This window comes from Astyanax mexicanus, chromosome 14 (genome assembly GCF_023375975.1).
Source record: "Astyanax mexicanus isolate ESR-SI-001 chromosome 14, AstMex3_surface, whole genome shotgun sequence".
Classification (NCBI taxonomy): Eukaryota; Metazoa; Chordata; class Actinopteri; order Characiformes; family Acestrorhamphidae; genus Astyanax; species Astyanax mexicanus.
Window position 1 is genome coordinate 48,586,374 of NC_064421.1, and position 22,395 is coordinate 48,608,768.

Genomic DNA, 22,395 nt, shown 5'->3' on the forward strand with positions numbered 1-22,395 from the left:
ATAACACACTCACACACACACACACACACACTCACATCTGGTTGCTGATCCTATCCTGCCCTTATTATCGAGGCCCGTCAACAGATTATTGATACACACTGTTAATTCAGTCCTAATTTAATTTAATTTACTTAGTGTCAGTGTAATTAATTTGTTGACATCTGGTGTGATTAAGCCCGGCTTATAAGGCAACAAAATATGTTCTCTTTCGGTCCCATTTTCCAGCATATCCCTATTTATGACGATACAAGTTCGAAAAGATTCTTCTGTTTCTGTTTCTGATTTTGTTTTTATATTTCTAACACAGTGAAACACTTTATTTTGTGCAAACTCTCTTTAAAAAACAAGATTACGTCATGTAATTCCTGCAAGCATGTCCTACAATATCTATAGCATCTGTGCAGTATATGAATATCTGCTGTATGAAAGAGAGAGAGAGAGCGTGGTTAAGCTGTTTTATGGGGATTTGTGGTTCTTCAGTTCAGTATCACTGGTTTTCCTCAGGTTTCATCCACTCTAAAGAGGAATTCAGCACTAATCCTGCAAATTCACTAATGCTGCCATAGACTGTGGAGAACTGGGAATACAGTCCATCTACAGTGTAAAGATTATGCAAAATCTACATTATCTTTTGAGTGACTGATGGATGGAAGTGGTGCGATTTATCAGCGATTTATACTTACTTGGAATGTGGAATGCAATGTTTAGAAAAAAGTTAAGAAAACGGTACACTAAAACAAAATTTAAAGATGCCAGCCAGTATCAAAGCATCCTTCATAGATGAAGATGAATAAGAAGAGGCAAACATTATATGGGCCAGTCCAACGAATCTGTGCCATTTCTGTCTCCAGGAAATTACATGTATAAATGTGCACACAAAATACAATTAAAATAAATTTTATTATTAATCATAGTGTCTTGCAAATTGACCTAATTAAAAAAAACATGAAAAACATGAAAAAACATGAAAAACATGAAACAATTCAAAAATTTACTGTTACTCAAAACAAAAAGTAACTGAAATGAGTGCCAGTAACAGGAGTGAGTGAAAGTAACAGGAATGAGTTCCAGTAAATGGAATGAGTGCCATTAACAGGGCACTCAGTCAGATTTTAATGAGGTAGTCACCTGGAATTCAGGCTTTCAGTTAACAGCTGTGCTGAACTCATCAAAATGTTATGATGAAACTGGCCCTCATCAGGACCACTCCAGAAAAGGTAGAGCAAGAGTTTCCTCTGTTCTACAGGATAAGTTCATCAGAGTTACCAGTTTCAAAAACCGACTGGTAGGCTGCTGCCATCTGCTGGTGCACTAGTTCTCATGAGATCATATTAAATGACCACACAGAAGCTGCAGCTATTCTCCAGCTATAAACATTCTTGATGTGAAATAAATTGCCAATGATGTATTTAATTGTTTTCATTATTTTATGTAGCATTATTTTGTTCAGTAACCTTATGCATATAAACAAGATTTATTTACAGAACAAAAAACCCTATCCACTGTGTTTTATTATCAAGTCCAAAGTCAGTGCAGTTTTGTTTTCCTACAAAATCCTACAGCACTTCATGCTTCCCTCTGCTGACAACATTTATGGAGATGAGGATTTCATTTTCCAGCAGGATTTGCCAATAATTATAATGATAATCACATTTTCTGAGACACTGATTTTTGGGTTTTCATTGGCTGTAAGCTTCATAATCATCAACAATAAAAGAAATAGACGCTTAAAATAGATCAATCTATCAATCAGTGTGTAATACATCTATATAATATATGAGTTTCACGCTTTGAATTTTTTTTAAATTCTACATTTTGTTACCTTTGATACCTTTGTTTGTTGAAGTGAATCGGTTCATTTTAAATCGAAAGAATCGGTTCTCTGAGGCGGTTTGAACTTTTGGCGGAAGTGACGGTGTTTGTTGTTGTCCGGCCCCGCTGCTCGGTGTCGTAGCGGGTATGGATGGCGGGTCTCTGTCTCTGCGCTCCGCTCACTCACAGCGCCGCACGCCCGGGGATTACTGCAGCCTCCGCCGCGGGGTCTGAGATGCTATTACGCGGAGAATTTAGTCAGACGTTGAGGCTGTATTTTGAGAGTAAACTGTAGTAATTGAGGCGGGTGATTTATCTCTCCTTATCTCTCTCTCTGTGTATTTTTCTCTCAGTTTTTCTCCCGCGTCTCTCAGTCTATCTTTCTCTCAGCCTCTGTAGCTAAGCTAACTTAAGCTAAGCTAAGCTAACTAGCTAGCCTCCATATTCAAAATGGCGGACAACGAGGAGGAGGGTAGCACCAGTGCAGCCAGCGCTGCCACAGTCACTGCTCAGCCCGGGGACGAGTCCCTCAGCGCGGCTCAGCCTCAGACTCCAGCCGGTGACCTACCGAGAGCTGAAGGCGAAGACCGAGGCGAGCCCTGCGAAGTTACGGTGGTCGGTTCGACCGTTGACGTTGACGAAGGCTCCGGCCAGGCCTCGCTCCTCCACAGCGGGTCAGCAGAAGCCGAGGCGAAAGAGGAGCTTATCGGAGCCACGCAGGAGCTGCACATTCTGGGCACTGAAGTATTAACCTCCTTCGTGCAGACTTCCGAAAGCGTGGACGGAGCCGTGGCCTCCGAGTGCGCCACCGTTAGCGGCGAGTTTCTGAACGCGCTCGCTCCCGCCACCACCATCATCTACGTCCAGCCGGACGGCAGCTTCGTGGAGAGCTCCGGGCTTTCCGCGGAGGAGCAGCAGCAGCTTATCGAGCAGCTCTCGAAGCAGCAGCTCGTCCAGGTCACGGGCAGCGAGGCGGCCCGCATCTTCGAGCCGCCACACCCCCCCAAAACCCCGGCCTCCTCCTCCGTTAGTGCCGCGGCCTCCGCCCCCTCTCACACGGTCAGAACTGCAGCCATAACCCCGGCAGACGTCCAACAGGTGGTGGAGCACGTTCACAAGTCCCAGGCGAGCCCGGCCCGCTCTACCACCACCACCGTACAGATCCCACACAAAATACAGCCGCGGACCACCGTCGCAGCTCAGCCCACCTCTTTCATAACGCTGGAAGCGGGCAGCCTGATCTCCGGAGCCCCGCTGACCGCCACGCTCCAGCCGCAGCCCTTCACCATCGTTCAGAACGCCGCGCAGCAGCTGCAGACCGCCGCCAAGCAGGTCGTCCTACAGCAGCAGCAGTCCCAGAACGGAACCCTGATCCAGCCCAAGGTAAAGTTCTGCAGCAGTTTTTATTCCCTTTTTGTCCAACTTTCTCTAGTGTTAACCATCTCCGACACTCCCACTTCCACTCAGAACTTGGACAATATTAAGCTACAGTAGACTAGTCACGATAACGATATTTTGTGCACGATATACCGTCCCAGAAAGTATTGCAATAAACTACAATACTTAAATTTCAACATCATCAAATGCTAGTGACATAATGATGTTAGAATAGTAATTGTGTAACTATAGCAATTGTATCCTTTTAAAGCCAACTTCTTTGCAGTCTACACTGTATGAAAACTATTTCTTTCACTTAGAAAAAATAGTGGAGTCCTCCAATAAGTCATTATGATGAGATGCTAATTAGGGGTGGGCAATATCGCCTTAGGTGGCATTGTAATAATACCTATGAAATGGTAAGTCATTATTATGAGATAGTAAGTCGACTTAGCATCTCATAATTATTACTTGGTGTCTTATAGTGGAGTTACCTTTTTCCAACTGGTGTAAATGGGCTTCCATATATAAATAGGCATATCTATAAGCACCATAGTGTAAGGACAATTGTGTGGATCTAGAAACTCTTCCACTATGGTCAAAACATATATCCAAATCTTAAATCTTCTGCTTCTGTCCTGTCTAACATCTGTTATGAATAAAAAACCTGAGGAACTAAAAATACTAAAAATAAAGAAACACAAATCAGATATCAAACTTGATTTAAGGCTGCGTCTTGAGTAGGTAATAAACCATGTTAATTATCAACCAAGGGCAGGTAATTTTAATCGATAATCCTTTAAATCCGTAGATCAGTTGCGCAGCTGATTGTATCAGCATGTTGATTAAAGGAGTGATAGAGAGGGTGTTAACCAGACAGAGTGATAGAATAATAAGTACATATATTTTTAGTTTTTTAGCTGCTGAAACCAGGACAAATGTAAAGAAATACTGATAGGAATTAACTTACTTGATCTTACTTGATTAAGTTAGTGCTGGTGCAGAAAAAAGAAAAACTGCTAAGTGAATGTGTGAGTAAATATGTGAATGATCAAGATGCTTCCAAAAGTATAATTTTTAACATTTCTATTCCTTTTTTTTATTTATTTTATTTTTTTTTATTTATTTTCTCCAGCCTACAGAACCGATCCACATTCAAGTACAGACCCCACTAAAACAACAAGAGCTCAAACAGCGGCAAGCTGCTCCCATCACAATCCTGCAGTCGCCAGTGAAAGTCTCTACCGTAGGGACCGTCACCACGCCTCAGATTATCCACATCACCCCCGTGCCCGGACAGCAGCAGTACTTTCTACAGAATCCAGGAGAGCCTCCTATTCAGCTGCTTCTGCAGAAGCCGGCTCCGGTGGTCAGCAGCATTTCTCTCCCAATTGTGCGTAAAATTCAAGCTCCTTCTGTGGCGTCTACAGCAGTGACTCCTGCTGTGGCTTCTACAGTAACGTCTACGGTTGTTCCTGCGGTTTCTCCTAAGGTTGCTCCTAAGGTTGTTCCTGCTGTAGCTTCTCCTGTTGCTCCTGCTTTGGTTCCTGCAGTGGTTCCTATAGTTTCTTCCACAGTTAAACCTAAAGTCACCCTAAGCCCTACTCCTGTAAAAACTCCTGTAGCTAAGCCAGCAGTCGTGGCCACTCCCCCCACCTTAATCTTGACTCCAACTCGCCCCACCACCGCCGTCTCGTCACCAACAACTAAGGTATTGACTCCTCCAACCAAGATCACCACGGTGGTCACCAAGGTGGTGGCTCCTACTGTTGAAAAGGAAAAACCCAAAGTGAAGAACCGTCAGAAGAAGCCTCTGAAAATCAAGACCCGCTCTGGCCGGGTATCCCGCCCTCCTAAACACAAAGTGAAGGACTACAAATTCATCAAAAACGAGGACCTGGCCGAGAGCCACCAGTCCGATTCTGATGACTACTCCGAAATAAGCGTAGAGGATGAAGAAGGTGAGGACGGCAAGAAGAAGGGAGCAGATGATGGATTATCACTCCGCAAAAAAGCCTTTAAATGTGAAATGTGTGAGAAATCCTACATCGGCTTGGCTGGGCTGAACAGACACTACAGAATTAAGCCCAGTCACGACAAAAACCAGACTCGCTCTTCAACAGAGAGAGACTCCAAACCTTCAGAGGAACAGAGCGGAAAAGGAGCCACCAAAACTAGTCTTGTGAAAACGGCCTCCACTCAAAAGGTGAAGATGCTTAATCTTTTTTTACATCACTTCAGATTTCAGAAAGTAAAAATATAAATAATGTTATGTACTGTATGCTAGCCAGGGTCAGGTACAGGCTACAGGCTGATAATACTTCCTTCTGAATGGCCAAAAAGCTAGTTTTAGCACTTAGCGGCTAATTCTAATACTGCTCCAGAAGTGGTAGCCAGGGTAAGAAGCAGATTACAGGCCGATATACTCAACTCTGGCTGGCCAAATTGCTAGTGTGGTTAGTTGCTAATGCTAATGCTGCTCCAGTCTGGGTGCTGGAGAACTAAACTGAAACTCCTGTATAACTCTGTACTTCAGTGGAGTGGCTTTACTGCTTCTTAATACCTGACTGATAGAGTTCATACATAAGGAGCACCGGATTATAAGGAGCACTGTTGATTTTTGGGAATATGTAATATATTTTTTAATATATTCTATAATAATATATCTGTCATCTTGGGCATGTCTACAGGTGCAGGCAGACTCCACAAGACCCATAGAAAAACGCAGACCTGGGAGGCCGAAGGGATCAGGAAACAAGGGAACTAGTCTTCCCAAACGGCTCGGACGGAAACCCAAGAGAGGAAGACGAGGACGACCCCCCAAGCACCTCACTGCAGCAGCTACTAAGGAGCAGCTGGAACAGAAACGAAGAAATCGTCTGACGGAGGTATATAAAATAAACACTTATATTGCAGCTTGTCATCAGCTGCCGAAGCCCTGGGAGAGCACAGTTGTCCTTGCAGTACAGTAGATGGCACTCTCTCTTTCTCCTCATCACTCCTAGGGTGATGTGGATCAGCACAAGGCTGCGCCTGTGAGCTGATGTATCCGAACCGACTTTTAAATTGGGGGAGAAAATGGGGTAAAGATGTAAAATAAATAATAAAAACAGAACATACACAAGTAGGCATGTATGATTTTATACACAAGTAATTGTAAAAAAAAATTTAAACATTTTTAAACAGGTGAACACACTGCAGTTAAGCATTGTTCTATTCTAGAATTATTTTTCATTATTACATTAAAATAAAATGTAAATAAAGCCACAAAAATTTATAATATTTGATCTGCACCTTAAAATGTGTATTTAAAATGTATTTAAAATACTTTTTACTGGAAGGAGTCTGGCCTAGCTTTGTACAATGGCACATCTTATTAATAATAAATATAAATAAAATAATTAATAATAATACACTATTAAAAAGCTAGTTTTCATTAAATATTGTCAGCTCGCTGTACGTAAACATCTGTAATATAAACTAATCATCCGTTACAGAGCTCTTTCAGATTTGAATTGTCCTTATGCTAAGGTTACATTGAAAAATACATCATAGAATAAGTAAATCTGTTTGATATTGGTCTGAAAAATATGTAGAAATCCCCTATTTCCCTTTTTTCTGCAGTTTATTCAGCAGTATGATGATGAGGACCTGATTGAGATTGTTCTTCCACGTCTAGCGAAGGTCATGACCGTGTGGGAGTTTGTAGTGATGAAGGCAAGTATCTGCATATTCTGAAACAGAAACACTAATGAGAGATTTGAGTAGTTTTAGAGTGAAAAAGAACATGCTAATCCCCTTTCAGAAGAACATTACAGACTTATTGTGTATATTTGTTGTGTACCACTGTAGTCTAACTAAAAGAAAAGATCTGTAGCAGAATATTGTGTTATATATAAGATGTATGTGGGTTTTATTACATTTTCTTACGCTTCTTTTTCTTCCCCTAAAGGTAGAAAAGGGCCAGCAATCAAAACAGCAGTTCCCCAGCGTGTATCATGAGTTTGAGTTATTACACAATGAAGTGAAGAGGATGGCGGAGGAGCACTTCAGTATTGCACCGGCTTCCCGACCAGCTCTAGACGTTACCAACATGGAGGTGAGAACCTACTAAACACCTACTAACACTGTAGACCTAATAGTTTTAATTGGGTCTTTATACAATGACATGTCAGTCGTCATGGGGTAGGAGTATATATGAGAAACCTGATAGTCTGTGTCAGTCTATAGGGCGCAATTTAAGCAACACTAGTAAGGAACAGGGGCGTCGCCATGTTTTCCTTCTATTTCAGCACAGAGTGGCGAGACCTGTAAAGCCTACACAGATTTCTCTCCTGAAAACTGTTTATTTGGTTGAGTAAAGAGCTTATGTTTATTTACAGTAAGCTTAGCGTTCCAGATTTCCACTAAGGCTGGGTGCAGCAGCTTTAGTGGCTAATGCTAATGCTGCTCTAACAGTGCTAGCTGGGGTTAGCAGCAGGCTACAGGCCGAGATACTAACCTTTGAACGGCGAAAGAGCTAGCATATAGTGCGGTTAGTGGCTAATGCTACGAATGCTCACAATGCATATATAAATTTAAATAACTTATATGGCTATTTAGAACTTGTTTATTTAGTGCTAAAAAATTGTATTTTGATTTTTGATACCATTGTTTCAAAAAGTAAAAGTTGTAATTAAAAATTAGTAAAAAGGAAAAAAAATTAAATGTGTCTTAAATGTGTTCTTTCTATTTTTTTTATTTTATTTTATTATTTTTTTTTACTGCATTGCCATAGTATTGGATCAGGACTTAAGACTCAAATGACTCAACAAAAAAAATATATATATTATTATTAAAAATAATAGTGTTATTTGAAATTTTTTTAGAGATCACTTCTTCTCATAATTATAATTATTGAGGTTGTTGTTTTTATTGTTAAAAATGTGATATTAAATAAATTTAAACTAATATAAATGACTTTTTAAAGGTCTTAAAATCTCTGGGTATATCTGATCCTCCGAGTGCACTGACGCACCTGAACTCCACTGTGGGACAGCCAGGTACAGCCCGGCCGAACCAGGCCGTGAAGAGCCTGCGCAGTATTGAGGTGAGAAAATGGATTTATTTAACATTTTCGGTGAAATCATGTTTTATAATGCTGTAAAAGCCCAGAGATAAATGTTTAGCCCTAGACCTTCTTATAAGCTGTGTCATCTTAGTATTTACAGTATAGAACGCTATGAATTTCTTTTAATGTTCAAGAAACCGGTCTGTCATCATTAGGGCTGAGTATCGAAAATCGATATCAAAAAGGCCCCGACCAAAATGTGTCGGTTAGTTCTTGTTTTTTTTTGTGTTTTGTGCTAAAAAAAGAACATTTGTGCTGTCTCTCTTCTCTCATTCGCTCTCTCAACCACTCACTCTCTCACTCACTCGCACAGTCTTCCTCTCTCTCTCTCTCTCTTTACTCTGAGCTATTATAATACAGTAAAAAATTATCTAGTCTGCGAGAAGTAAACAAAACCACACTATTATTACGGTCCCCTCATAATATTACTGTAAAATACCGGAACAAAATAATAATTGATTATTTTAATTCATTTTAAGTGATTGACACCAATAATATAAATATTATTTAATTATGCCAGACTGATGCTGCTGATATTACTTAAAAATAACTTTAAAAAATGAAATTCATCCAGTAATACGCTTCGGGAAAAATATTTGGAGTTTAAGTGGCTAAAGTTGGCTAATGCTGCTGTAGCCTCTCATGGCGACAGTATGAGAGTGATTGATTGATTGATTGATTGATTATTGTTACTCATGTTGGCTGTTAAATAAATCTGTATTGTTTAAAAATGTATTGTTTTTTGTTTGCAATTTAATAAGGGTATCAAAAAAAAGTAATGTTTAGGTATCAATATTGAACATTTTGAAACAATACTCAGCCCTAGTCATCGAGATGTTTTTAATTGTTTCTTCTTGTTCTTTCTGTTTTTCAGAATACTAAAATGCTACCGCCTGCGAAGAGATTTAAAATGGAAAACTGCGTTGAGAAAAACTCAAACTCAGAGATGGTTAATCAGAACGGCATCCAGAAGGAGGAATCTGCTGACGGTTCCTCAGAACTGCGCGAGCCTCAGTTGGTTTTGACTCGTCTGGAGAACATTAATTCTGATCCTGTGGCTGGAGAAGAGTCGACAGACTCGGATAATAAAGCACAGGAAGAAAGGACTGAAGAAGAGGAACCGATGGACACGGCAGATGCTCCTCACGAATCGGAGGACGTCAGACTTCAGGAAGACGCTCAGGAGCAGGTTTCTGAGGTTCTGACCAGCGGAGAAAGTGTGGATGTTTCAGATCAGATGGAACAGCTGGAGCAGGCCCTGAGCACAGACGCTGAACACGAGAGCGGCGCTCCTCAGGAGACAGCGGGAGATCTACAGGACGGAAACTGTGATCCTCCAGACGTGGGCAGCTTGAGTGAGGTAGAAACTGTGGGAGAAGCTGTTGAGAGTCAGGAGATACAGCCTGGCCATGCTGAGGAGGTTTTCATTCAGACAGCAGAGGGCCTGGTGAGGCAGAGCGCTGAAGAACTCGCCTCTAAAGGTATCGTGATTGTGAACGGGCCTGATGGCACCACCATGCATATAGAGGCACCGGAAGGGGTTCCTTTAGAAACTGTCCACGCTCTGCTCGGTATTGAAACTGAGAGAACGACTTGAGGAGGGAGTTCCAGCTTCCCAAACTCATCTGTAATTGGTCATCCACTCCGAGCACACTGTCTGTCTGCATTGTGGTCTTTTCCAGTGTTTTTTTCAAGGAACTTTTTATTGCGATTCTTTGTAAATTTGTAAAAAAACAAAACAAAAGTATTATCATTATTGTAGATTAGCCCATTGTTTCAGTTTAGTCTTTTTGTTAAATGTGAGATCCTGAGATTTAGGAGTTTGACACGGACTTGTTACCTTCACATTTCTTTATTTCTTTATTCTAGCTGCCAAACGTTTTACTTCTCCCCCCACCTCCCCCTCGAGCAGCAGCGCTGGGATGCAGGCGTACACACCTCCGTTCCATGAATTTGGGTTTGTGTGTATTATATAATTATATATATATATATAATTCAGACTGGAAGTTTAAGTTCTACTACAGCATGGAAGAGAAGAAGGTTGGTTGAATGCTGAGCTGAGTTTGAGTAGTACCGGTTCACGACTCGTTTGTATTAAACCTCGTTTGAGGATTGAGGTTTAATGGAGTTTGATTCAGATGTGCTTCGTGGGAAAAAGTGTTAAAAACAAACTTTAGATCTGAGAAACACACACAGGAAGAAGAAAGGGGACGAACATGTCTTAAGTGTCTGAAGTCCCGGTTGACCTCTTTTGATAAGTGTTTCATTGTTACATGTTAAATAGTAGTTTGTCCAGTTCAATGGTTGTTTAAAAAAGAAAAAGAAGAAGAAATATTTTATTACTTTTTATATAATCTTTGGGCATACTGTGTTTTTTCAAAACATCTCGACATTTGTAATACCAAGGGGGAAAAAAAGTTGAGCAGATGACATTAAAACAATTAAATCTTTGCGAGTGAGCTTTTGGAATTGAGGCTTTACTCTATACAGAAGTGCCTGATATCCACACTAAAAAACTACTAAAATGTGTTTACGTGTTTATTTCATTGGTTAATAATATACTAGTGCATCTCAAAAATGAAGAGTATCATTGAAAAGTTTATTTATTACTTTATTTCAGTAATTCAGTTAAAAATGTGAAGCATTTTAAGTTTTTATTTCTTTTATTGTTGATGATTGTTAATGGTTTACAGCCAATGAAAATCCAAAAATCAGTGTCTTGGAAAATGTAAATATTATACAAGACCAATTGCCAGTGTGCCAAGTCCTGCTGGAAAATGAAATCTGTCAGTAGAGGGAAGCATAGAGTGCTGTAAGATTGTTTTGGACTTGATATAACACAGTGGACCAACACCAGCAGATGCCATGTTCCCTCTGCTGACAACTTTTATAGAGATGCAGATTTCATTTTCCAGCAGGATTTGGCACACTGCCCACACTGCCAAATGTACCAATTGATCTTATATAATATTCTAATTTTCTGATGCACTTATTTTTGGGTTTTCATTGGCTGTAAGCTTCATAATCATTAATTAAATAAATAAACACTTAAAATACATCATTCTGTGTTTAATATATCTATATAATATATACATTACATTTTGATATATATTACGTTTTACATTTTGAACTGAATTACTGAAATAAAGTAACATTTTCTTTTAAATGATATCCTAATATTTTGATATATTGATATATTAGTACATCTATTCCTGTGGTTCAGGGTTCAAACATTTTTTCCAGAAATAAGGTGGATGTGTTTGTTAAATTTTATTGTTTTAAAATTCTCCACACATTGTCTAATGGCTGCAGTTCATTCTATACATCTGTGGTAAGTAGAGACTCCTGTCAGTGTGTCTAAAGGTTAGATTCACAATTCACTTCCTGCTGCTGAAGGATATTTGAGAATTTAATCAGATTTACAGTAACAGAAGTCAGTGATCCAGAATGATCAGTAATGATACTACTAATAATAATAATAATAATGCACTCCAGATATCTTCATATATCCAGGATTAAAGTAAAATAAATGATACTGGACAGATATAATCTGTATCTAGTAGATATATAATGGGAAATGAGAACAGTGTGAATTTTTCTTTTGATAAAAACAGTAAAATAATAAAAGTAGTACCCTGATGTGATAATTAGGGGTGGATGATTATAGCACCATATTTCAGGGTATAGTAAATATCCTAGCATGGTCATAGATTCATTTCAATATGTTATATTGGGTTTCTAAACATGCATCAGTGAGACATTCATCTTCTCCCCCCTTTATTATTCATCCATTCCTGTTTAATAAAAGTCCTCAGGCAGTGTGGAAAAACTGCCACAGATAGAAATCACAGAGCTCTGTGGCCTGTTTCCATTAGTAAACTCTCTAACGTCAGTTTTGTGTTGTCCTCAACGTAGGGCTGATACAGCCAACAGGACAGGTAGACCATAGACAGGTGAGTGTTGGTGGTGTGGGCCAGTTCCTGCAGGATGGTTCTCTTCAGGGCCAGCTCCTGTTTGTAAGCCTCATAAAGCTTAGAAGACACTTCAGCTGCAGTGAACAGAAAAAAAATGAAAGTTCAGTTTCTGAATCAGTTTCTCTGATTTTGCTATTTATAGGTTTATGTTTGAGTAAAATGAACATTGTTGTTTTATTCTATAAACTACAGACAACATTTCTCCCAAATTCCAAATAAAAATATTCTCATTTAGAGCATTTATTTACAGAAAATGAGAAATGACTGAAATAACAAAAAAGATGCAGAGCTTTCAGACCTCAAATAATGCAAAGAAAACAAGTTCATATTCATAAAGTTTGAAGAGTTCAGAAATAATCAATATTTGGTGGAATAATCCTGGTTTTTAATCAGTTTTAATGTTTTTATGCATCTTGGCATCATGTTCTCCTCCACCAGTCTTACACACTGCTTTTGGATAACTTTATGCTGCTTTACTCCTGGTGCAAAAATTCAATTTGGTAAAATCAAGGAAACATCATATTTAAGTGATGATATATTTTAATAACCCTGCCTCCTATTGGATAATAATTACTGCATGGCCGATTTATCTTAAAGTCTTATAACTCCCAACTGGTGCAATGAGCTGCTTCTCTTTTCTTAAACAACCATATGGAAATATACTGCGATCCTGTGTTCGTGGAAAAGATGTCAAACTGTTTGAGAAGGGTCAAATATTATTGGCATCATGCATCAATAATGCAGAGAAAACATCTAAAGAGATTTTAGCAGAAACTAGTAAAATTGGGGTAATAACTGTCCAATGCTTTATTGTTAAAAACTGGATGCTTAAAAAAGACCCATCATCTACGAGGAAGAAATGTGGCCCGGAAAAAAAAGTCCTGAATGATAGTGATCAGCAATCACCAACAGTAGAACTCAGGGCTATGTTGTGTAATAGTGAAGGTAAGAGCTTTTCCATGCACACAATGCAGTGAAGGGAACTGAAGGGATAAAAGCTGTGTAGCTTTAAGAAAACCACTAATCAGTGAGGATAACCAGTAAAAAGGCTTTAATTTGCTAGAGATCCTAAAGATTGGACTCTGGAGCAATTAAAGAAGGTCAAGTGATGGCCTATTGAGTCCAGATTAACCCTATTTCAGTGTTGGTATTATTCTTACCAAACTGTTGGGTAGACCAGGTTTGGAACAGTGGCGCTGGTCTTCCTTGCACTCCAAACTGAAACATCTCCAAATTATACACTCCTCTCTCATTAGAGACAATCTTCTCCATCTTCAGCAGAATGTGGGCCTTTGGAGATAGGAATACACAACTATATGTTACAGAGCATTCATAAAACATCATAATTACTTCTGCATTGCACAAACAGTGGTATGAAAACGTTTGGGAATCCCCTGATAATTTTCTTTAATGATTTTCCTTTATACATCATTGGTTGTTGGGATCAGTAATTTCAGTTAAATATATCATATAGCAGACGAACACAGTGATATTTGAAAAGTTAAATAAAGTTAATAGGATTTACAGAATCTTACCATTTTATCTACAATGTTCTGTAGATTGACGCATTCCTCCTCCAGCTCCGGGTTGCTCTGGTGCGCTCTCCTCTCTGAAGGAGCTTCTGATGAACCTTCATCTACCAACACTATATCTGGTTCCTTCACAGACCTGTACCCAAAACAACAGATAACATGAAGAGCAGAAAATCTGAACAGAGACACATCAGAAAAATACATACTTTATATATACAGCTCTGTAGAAGAATAAGAGAGCACCTAAAAATGATGAGTTTCTTTGATTTTACCAAATTAAAAACCTCTGGAATATAATCAAGAGGAAGATGGATGATCACAAACCATCAAACCACCAAACTGAACTGCTTGAATTTTTGCACCAGGAGTAAAGCAGCATAAAGTTATCCAAAAGCAGTGTGTAAGACTGGTGGAGGAGAACATGATGCAGAGATGCATGACAAAAAACTGTGATTAAAAACTCTAAATGAGAATATTTTTATTTGTAATTTGGGAGAAATGTTGTCTGTAGTTTATAGAATAAAACAACAATGTTCATTTTACTCAAACATAAACCTATAAATAGCAAAATCAGAAACTGATTCAGAAACTGAAGTGCTCTTGCTGTAAATATTATATACATTTATGTTCAAAAACAGAACCCAACGTTTCACTTATTCTGTAGTTGACAATTTTGTTTGCGATGGCCGATCCCTCATCAGTCAGGCGCTCCCACTTCAGGATCAGGTTGTGCCAGTCTGCAGCGTTGTCCTTCAGTTTTCTTGCGCTTCCAGTTAAATTGCCTTTTCTTCCAGGGGGCGTGGCCTCAGAGTGTTTTTCTGATTAAACACGTTTTTTTACATAGAAGAAAAAACAGCTGTATTTAGGGATGATGCTGCAAACAAGCTTACAAAACACAGTATAAGGCAAAATATGTTAACTATCAGGTCATATGAAAAAAAAGGCTTTAAAACCCACAGGAATACTATGTTTTATTTATGAAAAAATAATACATTTTTTCTTTATTTTCTTACTAAAGATTATTATTGGATTAAAGGAACTTTGATGTAATATTCAGTTTCTTTACAGGCATTAATGTACAGATAAGCATGCTTTATTACTCTCTGGCCATGACTTATTTATCTAATTCCCACGAATTATTAAGTTGTGGCCACACATCTTGTTCCCACGCATTATGTTTTTATTCCCATGCCTTAGTAATTAATTATCTCTATTATCTTGTTCTCATGCCTTAATAAGTTGTGGCCACAACTTAATTATTTGAATCACATGCCTTTATAAGCTGTGGCTACACATTAGTTTCTCATTCCCGAGAGTTAATACGTTATGGCCACACATTAGGATCACATTCCCATGCCTTAGTAATTAATTATCTCTTAATTATCTCATTCATACGCAAAAAAACATTATAATCTCGTTCCCATGCCTTATTAAGTCATGGCCACGCATAAGAATCTCATTCTCATGCCTTAATAAGTTGTGGCCACGCATTAGGGTCTAATTTCCACACCTTAATCTGTTTTTTAAGCTTGTGTTCACACTTATGTATAATAACAGTAATTCAGCCTTTGTGGAAAATCTAGAACATTGAATTAACATATCTAGATATACTTTCCCAAAATTTGCTGAAATACTGAATAATTACATCTGAAAAAAAAAAAATAAAAAAACAGCATCTTAAAAATAACATTTCAGTAGAGGTGGGTTACCCAGGTCCAGAAAGTAAAAATCCACCCCAGGGTTTTGTAGCTGAGCTGCAGCAGAGCCGCCCAGGCAGTGAGTACTAAACCCCGGGGTGGATTTTTACTTTCTCGACCTGGGTTACTCACCTCTACATTTCAGTGAGTAAAAACAGTGTTTATATAGCAGGAGTTTATTACAACTCCTGCTATTATTCAACACTGAAACAACAACAGACATTACACTAACCACATTTCAGTGTTAAAGGTAGTTAAAGGTTTTCTTACCGTTCATTTTTGCTCGGTTGTTTCATTAATAAAGAGAAAATTATATTTTTAATCCTGTTTAAACTGTTTTCACTGCATGCCGGACCTGTTTCTTCCTCTCTATCCTCCTCATTACACACTAAACTCATTACTGCCCCCTACAGCACAGACCCGCTTTACACCGTGTTATTATTACCAGTTAATATAAATAATATAAAAAACACCCATATTAATGTACTATTATAATATAAAATATACTGTATATCTGTATTAGTCCCTAAAATTTCTCTCTCAAGCCACCTCCAGACAGCCTGTAACTGTTTTAGTTGAGTTTTTTCTTTTACCCTTTTCATTTCTTTTGTTTTTTTATTTATCAAATTTTATATTTTACCTTTTAGCCTTTTTATTCATATCATCCCTTTATTTTGTTTTATTACTGGTTTTACTTTTGCCCTTTTACATTTTTATTTAATTTCTCTCGTCCTTTTTTTTATTTTATTATATATATATATATTAATATTAATATTAATTTCAACTATCTACAAATGTGGAGGTAAAAAAAATCCGTAACACTAAATTTGACCACTTTTTTCCAAAGAATCATGATTTTTGGTTGAAATTCTGGTGATACTGTTATTACCAGACTTAATAGTTAAATGCTAAAGACAATATTTTGTGTATGATTTTCACTACTTCAAAAAAGGTCTGCTCTCAGGCTTTTGGAAATCTTGAAGAATAGAATAGAATATATTTATTTGTTTATTTGCAGTGCAGTGATTTGTGTTTTTTTAGTTCAATATATATTGAACAGTTCAACAGTCTTAATCTGTGTGAAGTGAAAGAATACACAAAAAAAGAAAAAAACAAACCATGTCTATTGCAAAGGAAGTCATGGAGATTACTAATAGAAAAATACACATGGCCGATGTTCACATTAGAAGTGAAGCTGAAGTGACTCAGATTTTCTGCTCCGATCAGATTTTTTCATGGCTGTGTGAACGTGTTAAATCAGATTGTAATGTGAACGTAGCCATGATGTTCATTTGCAGTAGTTTCTACATTATTGAAAGAAGGACAGTATTACTGAGCAGTTTGCCAGTTTACCACTGGAAGTGCTTTTATTCTTTTATTGTAAACCTTTTTAAACAACAGAGACATAATCATAATCCACGATGATTGAGCTTTATGAGAGAGGGAGACCCTCTGTGCCGGATCTCTGACGGGGGGTCAGTTGGTGTGTGTGGGGTGCTGGTTGCTGGCGTGTGATTGGGGCTGGTTGCTGTCGCTCATGGTAACTGCGTCTCCTGAGGACTGGGACTGGTACAGTTTATAAAAACGCTTCGCCAGGTGATCGGCCTCCTCCACCCCCTCGCAGCTCATCTGCCAGCTCCGGGGAACCGCCTCGATGCCGTAGTGTGCCCCGGCAATGGCGCCCGCCATGCAGGCGATGGTGTCGGTGTCTCCTCCCAGGGCCAAGCTGTAGGCTATTGTCCTCTCCAGGCCACCGTAGCGCTCGGGCAGGCCCTCCCGAGGCTCCAGACAGTGCAGAACGCAGAAGATAGCTGTGGGGACTGACTGCAGTGCTGCAATGCCATTTCCTGCACACAGAGAGCTTATTAGCACAAGACAAAGACTGAAAAGAGATAAAAATAAAAAAAAGTCACACAGTATAAATCATATGCACTTATTTGCACTTATTACACAATTTGTATTTGTATTTGTATTTGATCCCCTACCAACCATTAAGAGTTCAGGCTCCTACAGACCAGTTAGACGCTCCAAATTAACTCACTACATGCATTAAAGACAGCATTTCTCAGGGGGTTCTGGGATGATTTTCTCTTTTTGGGGGTTTTTTATCCTCTGTGATTTTATTCCCGTCCAGAACGACCATGTATGTGCTTCACAGACGTCCTTTGAGAAAATTACAGGCTGAGTGACCTACTGTACCTGAATACTACCTACAGGGCATCCTTCATCATGAGGAAGGTAACAGATCAGCCTAAAACTGCAAAGGAGGGAACTTGTTAATGATCTCAAGGTAGCTGGGACCACAGTTGCCTATAAAACCATTGGGGACATATTACGCTGAATGTAGGTGTGCTGGGTGGGTTAGTGCTGGTGATAAAACTATCTACTTGTACAAATAAAAGAAAGTGTATTTTAGCTTCTTATTTTTTCTACAGCTCTGTTCTAACATTTTACCTTTTAAATGGTTTAATTAAAAGTTGTACATTCTATACCTAACTACTTCAGACCTGATTTTAAGAATGCAATGTAAAATCCAAGCAGTAAAACTGCTGTTCTGTCATTTATGTTGCGTCATGATTTTAATCTTAAATATTTAAAGCCATGCTCAGTGAATTTATCTGATTTAATTTTAAATAATGGTATCAATAAGAACACAGAATTTCATGAAAATAACATCTCTCCAACTGTCTGTACTATAGAACCTTGTGTATATGAGTATAGAAGTGTTTAGAAGTGTAATATAACTATTTTTTTATTTTTGTTTATTTTATTTTATTACTATACATTTGAACAGGATATCATGGTGGCCTCAGTCAGCACACAAACAACGAAATAAGAACAAAGAAATAACATCGTGAGCAAACAAGATACTAACCAAGTTCGGATATGACCTCTTCAACGCTCACGCTGCTCCTCTCTATCAGCTCCTTCACTCGGTGTAATCGTGCGCAGTACGGAAACTCTGCTAAATTCAGCCTGTAAAATAATATATATATATAAATATTGCAGAACTTTCAAGGCTCGAAAAACAGAACGTTAAAATTCAAGCATTTTTTAGGATTTCAAACACCCGTACAAACCCTGGTTATTAGTCTTATCAGAAATCTTATGTAATTAACTATTTCTATATACTTCTCAGTATTATAAATGTTTTCTATTTACTGCTGTAATCACCTTCTCCACACAACACAAATAAAACAGTTCTATGAAGAGTTAATAACTCACGCTTTAGCGTCACGCTGGGCCGAATCCTCTTTTTCCACGACCTCCATCTCAGAGATGAGTCTGTTGATGAATTCCTGTGGCAGGGACAGGACGCCCTGCAGAGACAGGTGGACAGCGAGACCCTGCAGCACGGCGCCGTTGTAGCCCAAAGAGCAGGAGTGTGTGAGCATCGCACCGAGCCTGGAGTACTGCCATACACACAAAACATTAGCTTCACAATTATAATTCAGCTACAATTAAATAACTATCATTATGACGTTTTATATATTTTTCAATTCTGCTCAATTCCGCATCCAGGACCGAATTCGGGCTCCGTTAATATGCTGTCAGTACAAACACTCACTCCACAAAGCTGCGCTTTACTACAGTCAGGGTTCATACAGTTTTTAACTGAAAAATATCTATGATTTTACATGTCTTTTCCATGCCTTTCAGGCAAATTTTCATGACCATACAATTTCTAAAACATCCGTGCAGACATGGACAATAAACCAGAAATTAACTAAAACTATAATTAAAATAGATTACAGTAGGCCTAAAGTTAATTTAATTTAAAAGCAATGTTAATACACAATTTTCAATAATAAAATGTGTGTCGAATCCTGAGAGCTCCATCATGCAGGGCTTAATTACTTAACTAATTCTGAGCTGATGTATTTGTTAGCTCAAAATAGCTTCTCTCCGTTGATAGATAAAAAAAAACAGCAACACAAAGATTTGTAGTTAAAAAACTGGGTATTTTTATTTTTCCAAAACTTATTCAGGCCTGGAAATATACTGAAAAGGAGATAATATGATAAGTCGAAGCATTCATAAATAAAGTTAAACAAAGGAACCAATCACACAACCCCACACATAGCAACAGGAGCGGATAGCTTTCAAACCTGTTCTTAAAATTATTCTTTTAATTCAGTGTTTCATTCATTTCGCCAAGAGTATCGAAATCGTATAGCGAAAATACCATAAAATATTGTGATATTATTTTAGGACCATATCGCCCACCCCTAGTGCTTTGTAATAGGCCTTAAGTCATATATTTATCACTCAGCTGCTCTAATATTAGCCATTGTGTATAATATGTGTACAATATAATTAAATAATATTAGGCCTCACTTTCCGCACTTCAGCTGCGCTTCTGAAGGCGAGGGCGAAAGGTGCCACTCTCATTGCTCCACCATTCCCAAATGATCCACGTCCTCCGAACTGAGCCCGAGCCGGCTGAAACACGTCGCTGAGCTGAGGAGACGCGAGCTTCCGCAACACCTGAATGACCCCTGACCCATAGCCCCGGCCCGGGGCGAGACTGTACTCCTTCGCAAAACTGGAAATACAGAATTAAGAGTAACAGAATGAAAATAAAAACACAACTAAACATAAGCACAGTCCTGAAACTGACGCCATATCTGAACATACCTGCGAGCCATGTCCTGCTCATCAAACCCCACCCGGGTCAGCAGTGAATCAGCCACACAGCGCATCATAGCCGTATCATCACTGTACTGTAGTATACCTGAAAAAAGAGAAAATTTAATAATGAGTTGACTTCATGCCTTCTTAAATAATTAAAAAAAGAGTTTTCATGCATCTTGGCATCATGTTCTCCTCCACCAGTCTTACACACTGCTTTTGGATAACTTTATGCTGCTTTACTCCTGGTGTAAAAATTCAAGCAGTTCAACCTCTGGGAAACAAAAGAGGGCACCTAAAAATAATGATTTTCTTTGATTTTACCTAATTGAAAACCTCTGGAATATAATCAAGAGGAAGATGGATGATCACAAACCATCAAACCACCAAACTGAACTGCTTGAATTGTTGCACCAGGAGTAAAGCAGCATAAAGTTATCCAAAAGCAGTGTGTAAGACTGGTGGAGGAGAACATGATGCCAAGATGCATAAAATTAAACTGTGATTAAAAACTTTTGGAGTTATTCCACCAAATATTGATTATTTCTGAACTCTTAAAACTTTATGAATATGAACTTGTTTTCTTTGCATTATTTGAGGTCTGAAAGCTCTGCGTCTTTTTTGTTATTTCAGTCATTTCTCATTTTCTGTAAATAAATGCTCTAAATGAGAATATTTTTATTTGGAATTTGGGAGAAATGTTGTCTGTAGTTTATCGAATAAAACACCAATGATTTTAAATCATTTTACTCGAACATAAACCTATAAATAGCAAAATCTTTAATTCAGTGTATGAGAATAAACATACACTTAAAAAAGTACAGGCCTGTTTCTCCAGTGTTGATGTGTATTATGTGGAGTATGTGGGTGGGGGTGGGTGTGGGATTGGTTTACTTTCAGTTTTACTCTTAGTGCATATTTTTAAAAGCATAATTAAAGGTTCAGAAATCCCTAACACATAAACACTGACAACAATCCCTCCAGCACAATAATATATAACATAACATAGCTTAGCTGCTTTAGCTACATACTACAGGTATGCTACAGGGTATATAGAGACACGCAGCAGTAGTGATTGTGTGATCAGATCTGTCACTAATAGTGAAATAAAATGAAATAAAGTGTAATAAAGCCTCACCGTCCCCCCGGGACTCGTCCTCCACCCCGCTGAGGTGCTGCAGGACCCGGTCCAGAGGAACATCCTCCGCTCCTTCAAACTCTCCCCCGATACAATCCCCCAGTACAGCCGCCACCAGCGCGCCGCGGAACCGCGACAGGGTCGACACCGGCCCGCCGACTGCAGCTAACCGAGCCGCGGCCGACATACTCGGGCTGCCCGCTGTAATAAACACCGCGAGTCTGGGTCTCTTCCAGCCCTGACTCACACAGCAGAACCGCGGGTCCGCCGTGACATCTGTGATTCTCTTCCTACCGGGACTGGGCTGTCATTGTCTGACCTGCTTATTTACCGTAAAACACCTAATATAAGCACCAAAAAATACAGTATTTTCACTACAACATCAAGTGATCAAAAAACAGTGTTACAACAAATGCACTTCAATTCAAAAGAGTCCAATTTACTACAACAGGGTTCGGCTGGGCGACACAATAAAAAAGTGTCCATCTGCTAAAATCCTCTTTTTCTGGTTCTTTGTGAAATACAGTAAGTATATGATGCTGCACATGATGAAACTCTTCCTCAAACTCTTCCTCATTGTTCTGCAGCAGCTAGTAAAAGAAAATATTCAGAAAAACAAAACGAGTAAATCAGGAAAAGCACCGTGTCTACATCAATCTGTGAATTAGTATTCATGTCCCCGCCCACCTTGTAAACCTAACTATAGGTTTAAATAGGATCTCCGGAGGATTTGGTGTTTTACAGAGACTCTAAGACTAGGTCAGTATAGGCTGAACTGCACTTAGCAGGATTAGCATTATTACACATGTTGTAAAGTAACATATGAAAAGGCAAAGACTGTTATTAGTGTTAAATTGTTTTATTTTAAAATGTTTTTAAAACTGTTGTCCATCTCGCTGGCTCGCAGTGCTGTTAGCCAATGAGCGGCGATATGTTTGCATGTATGAATATTCATAAGCAAGAGCCGTATATTTATGTAAGAGACATGTATAGACATACAAGACAATGAGACACTGAAAAAAAATAGGAAAGAAATAAGCCAATGTAAACAATAGTGAAATATAAAATAGAAAGCTTGAATTTAATTGAAAAGGCTGATTAAGTGAATGTACATACAGTTCTT

The 22,395-nt window shown here is 38.7% G+C and overlaps 3 protein-coding genes across 3 annotated transcripts; 1 reads left to right on the forward strand and 2 right to left on the reverse strand.

Annotated features, from left to right (window-relative positions):
- Window positions 1–1,929: 1,929 nt before the first annotated feature.
- znf839 (zinc finger protein 839) lies at window positions 1,930–10,749 on the forward strand. Its single transcript, XM_049463426.1, has 7 exons — window positions 1,930–3,195; window positions 4,325–5,395; window positions 5,880–6,077; window positions 6,814–6,910; window positions 7,146–7,288; window positions 8,159–8,278; window positions 9,174–10,749. Exons 1-7 carry the CDS (start codon window positions 2,263–2,265, stop codon window positions 9,894–9,896), a joined length of 3,285 nt encoding a protein of 1,094 aa, XP_049319383.1. The 5' UTR covers window positions 1,930–2,262; the 3' UTR covers window positions 9,897–10,749.
- A 1,314-nt stretch (window positions 10,750–12,063) lies between these two features.
- Window positions 12,064–15,906, reverse strand: LOC103033105 (cyclin-dependent kinase 2 interacting protein). Its single transcript, XM_007255075.4, has 5 exons — window positions 15,773–15,906; window positions 14,452–14,623; window positions 13,809–13,941; window positions 13,434–13,563; window positions 12,064–12,347 (listed from the first exon to the last, which is right to left on the reverse strand). Exons 1-5 carry the CDS (start codon window positions 15,777–15,779, stop codon window positions 12,145–12,147), a joined length of 645 nt encoding a protein of 214 aa, XP_007255137.3. The 5' UTR covers window positions 15,780–15,906; the 3' UTR covers window positions 12,064–12,144.
- Window positions 15,907–16,839: 933 nt separating this feature from the next.
- On the reverse strand, window positions 16,840–21,589 carry adprs (ADP-ribosylserine hydrolase). Its single transcript, XM_007255077.4, has 6 exons — window positions 21,273–21,589; window positions 20,141–20,237; window positions 19,841–20,048; window positions 18,728–18,915; window positions 18,378–18,478; window positions 16,840–17,349 (listed from the first exon to the last, which is right to left on the reverse strand). The coding sequence occupies exons 1-6, from the start codon at window positions 21,457–21,459 to the stop codon at window positions 16,979–16,981; spliced, it is 1,152 nt and encodes a 383-aa protein (XP_007255139.3). The 5' UTR covers window positions 21,460–21,589; the 3' UTR covers window positions 16,840–16,978.
- Between the last annotated feature and the right edge of the window lie 806 nt (window positions 21,590–22,395).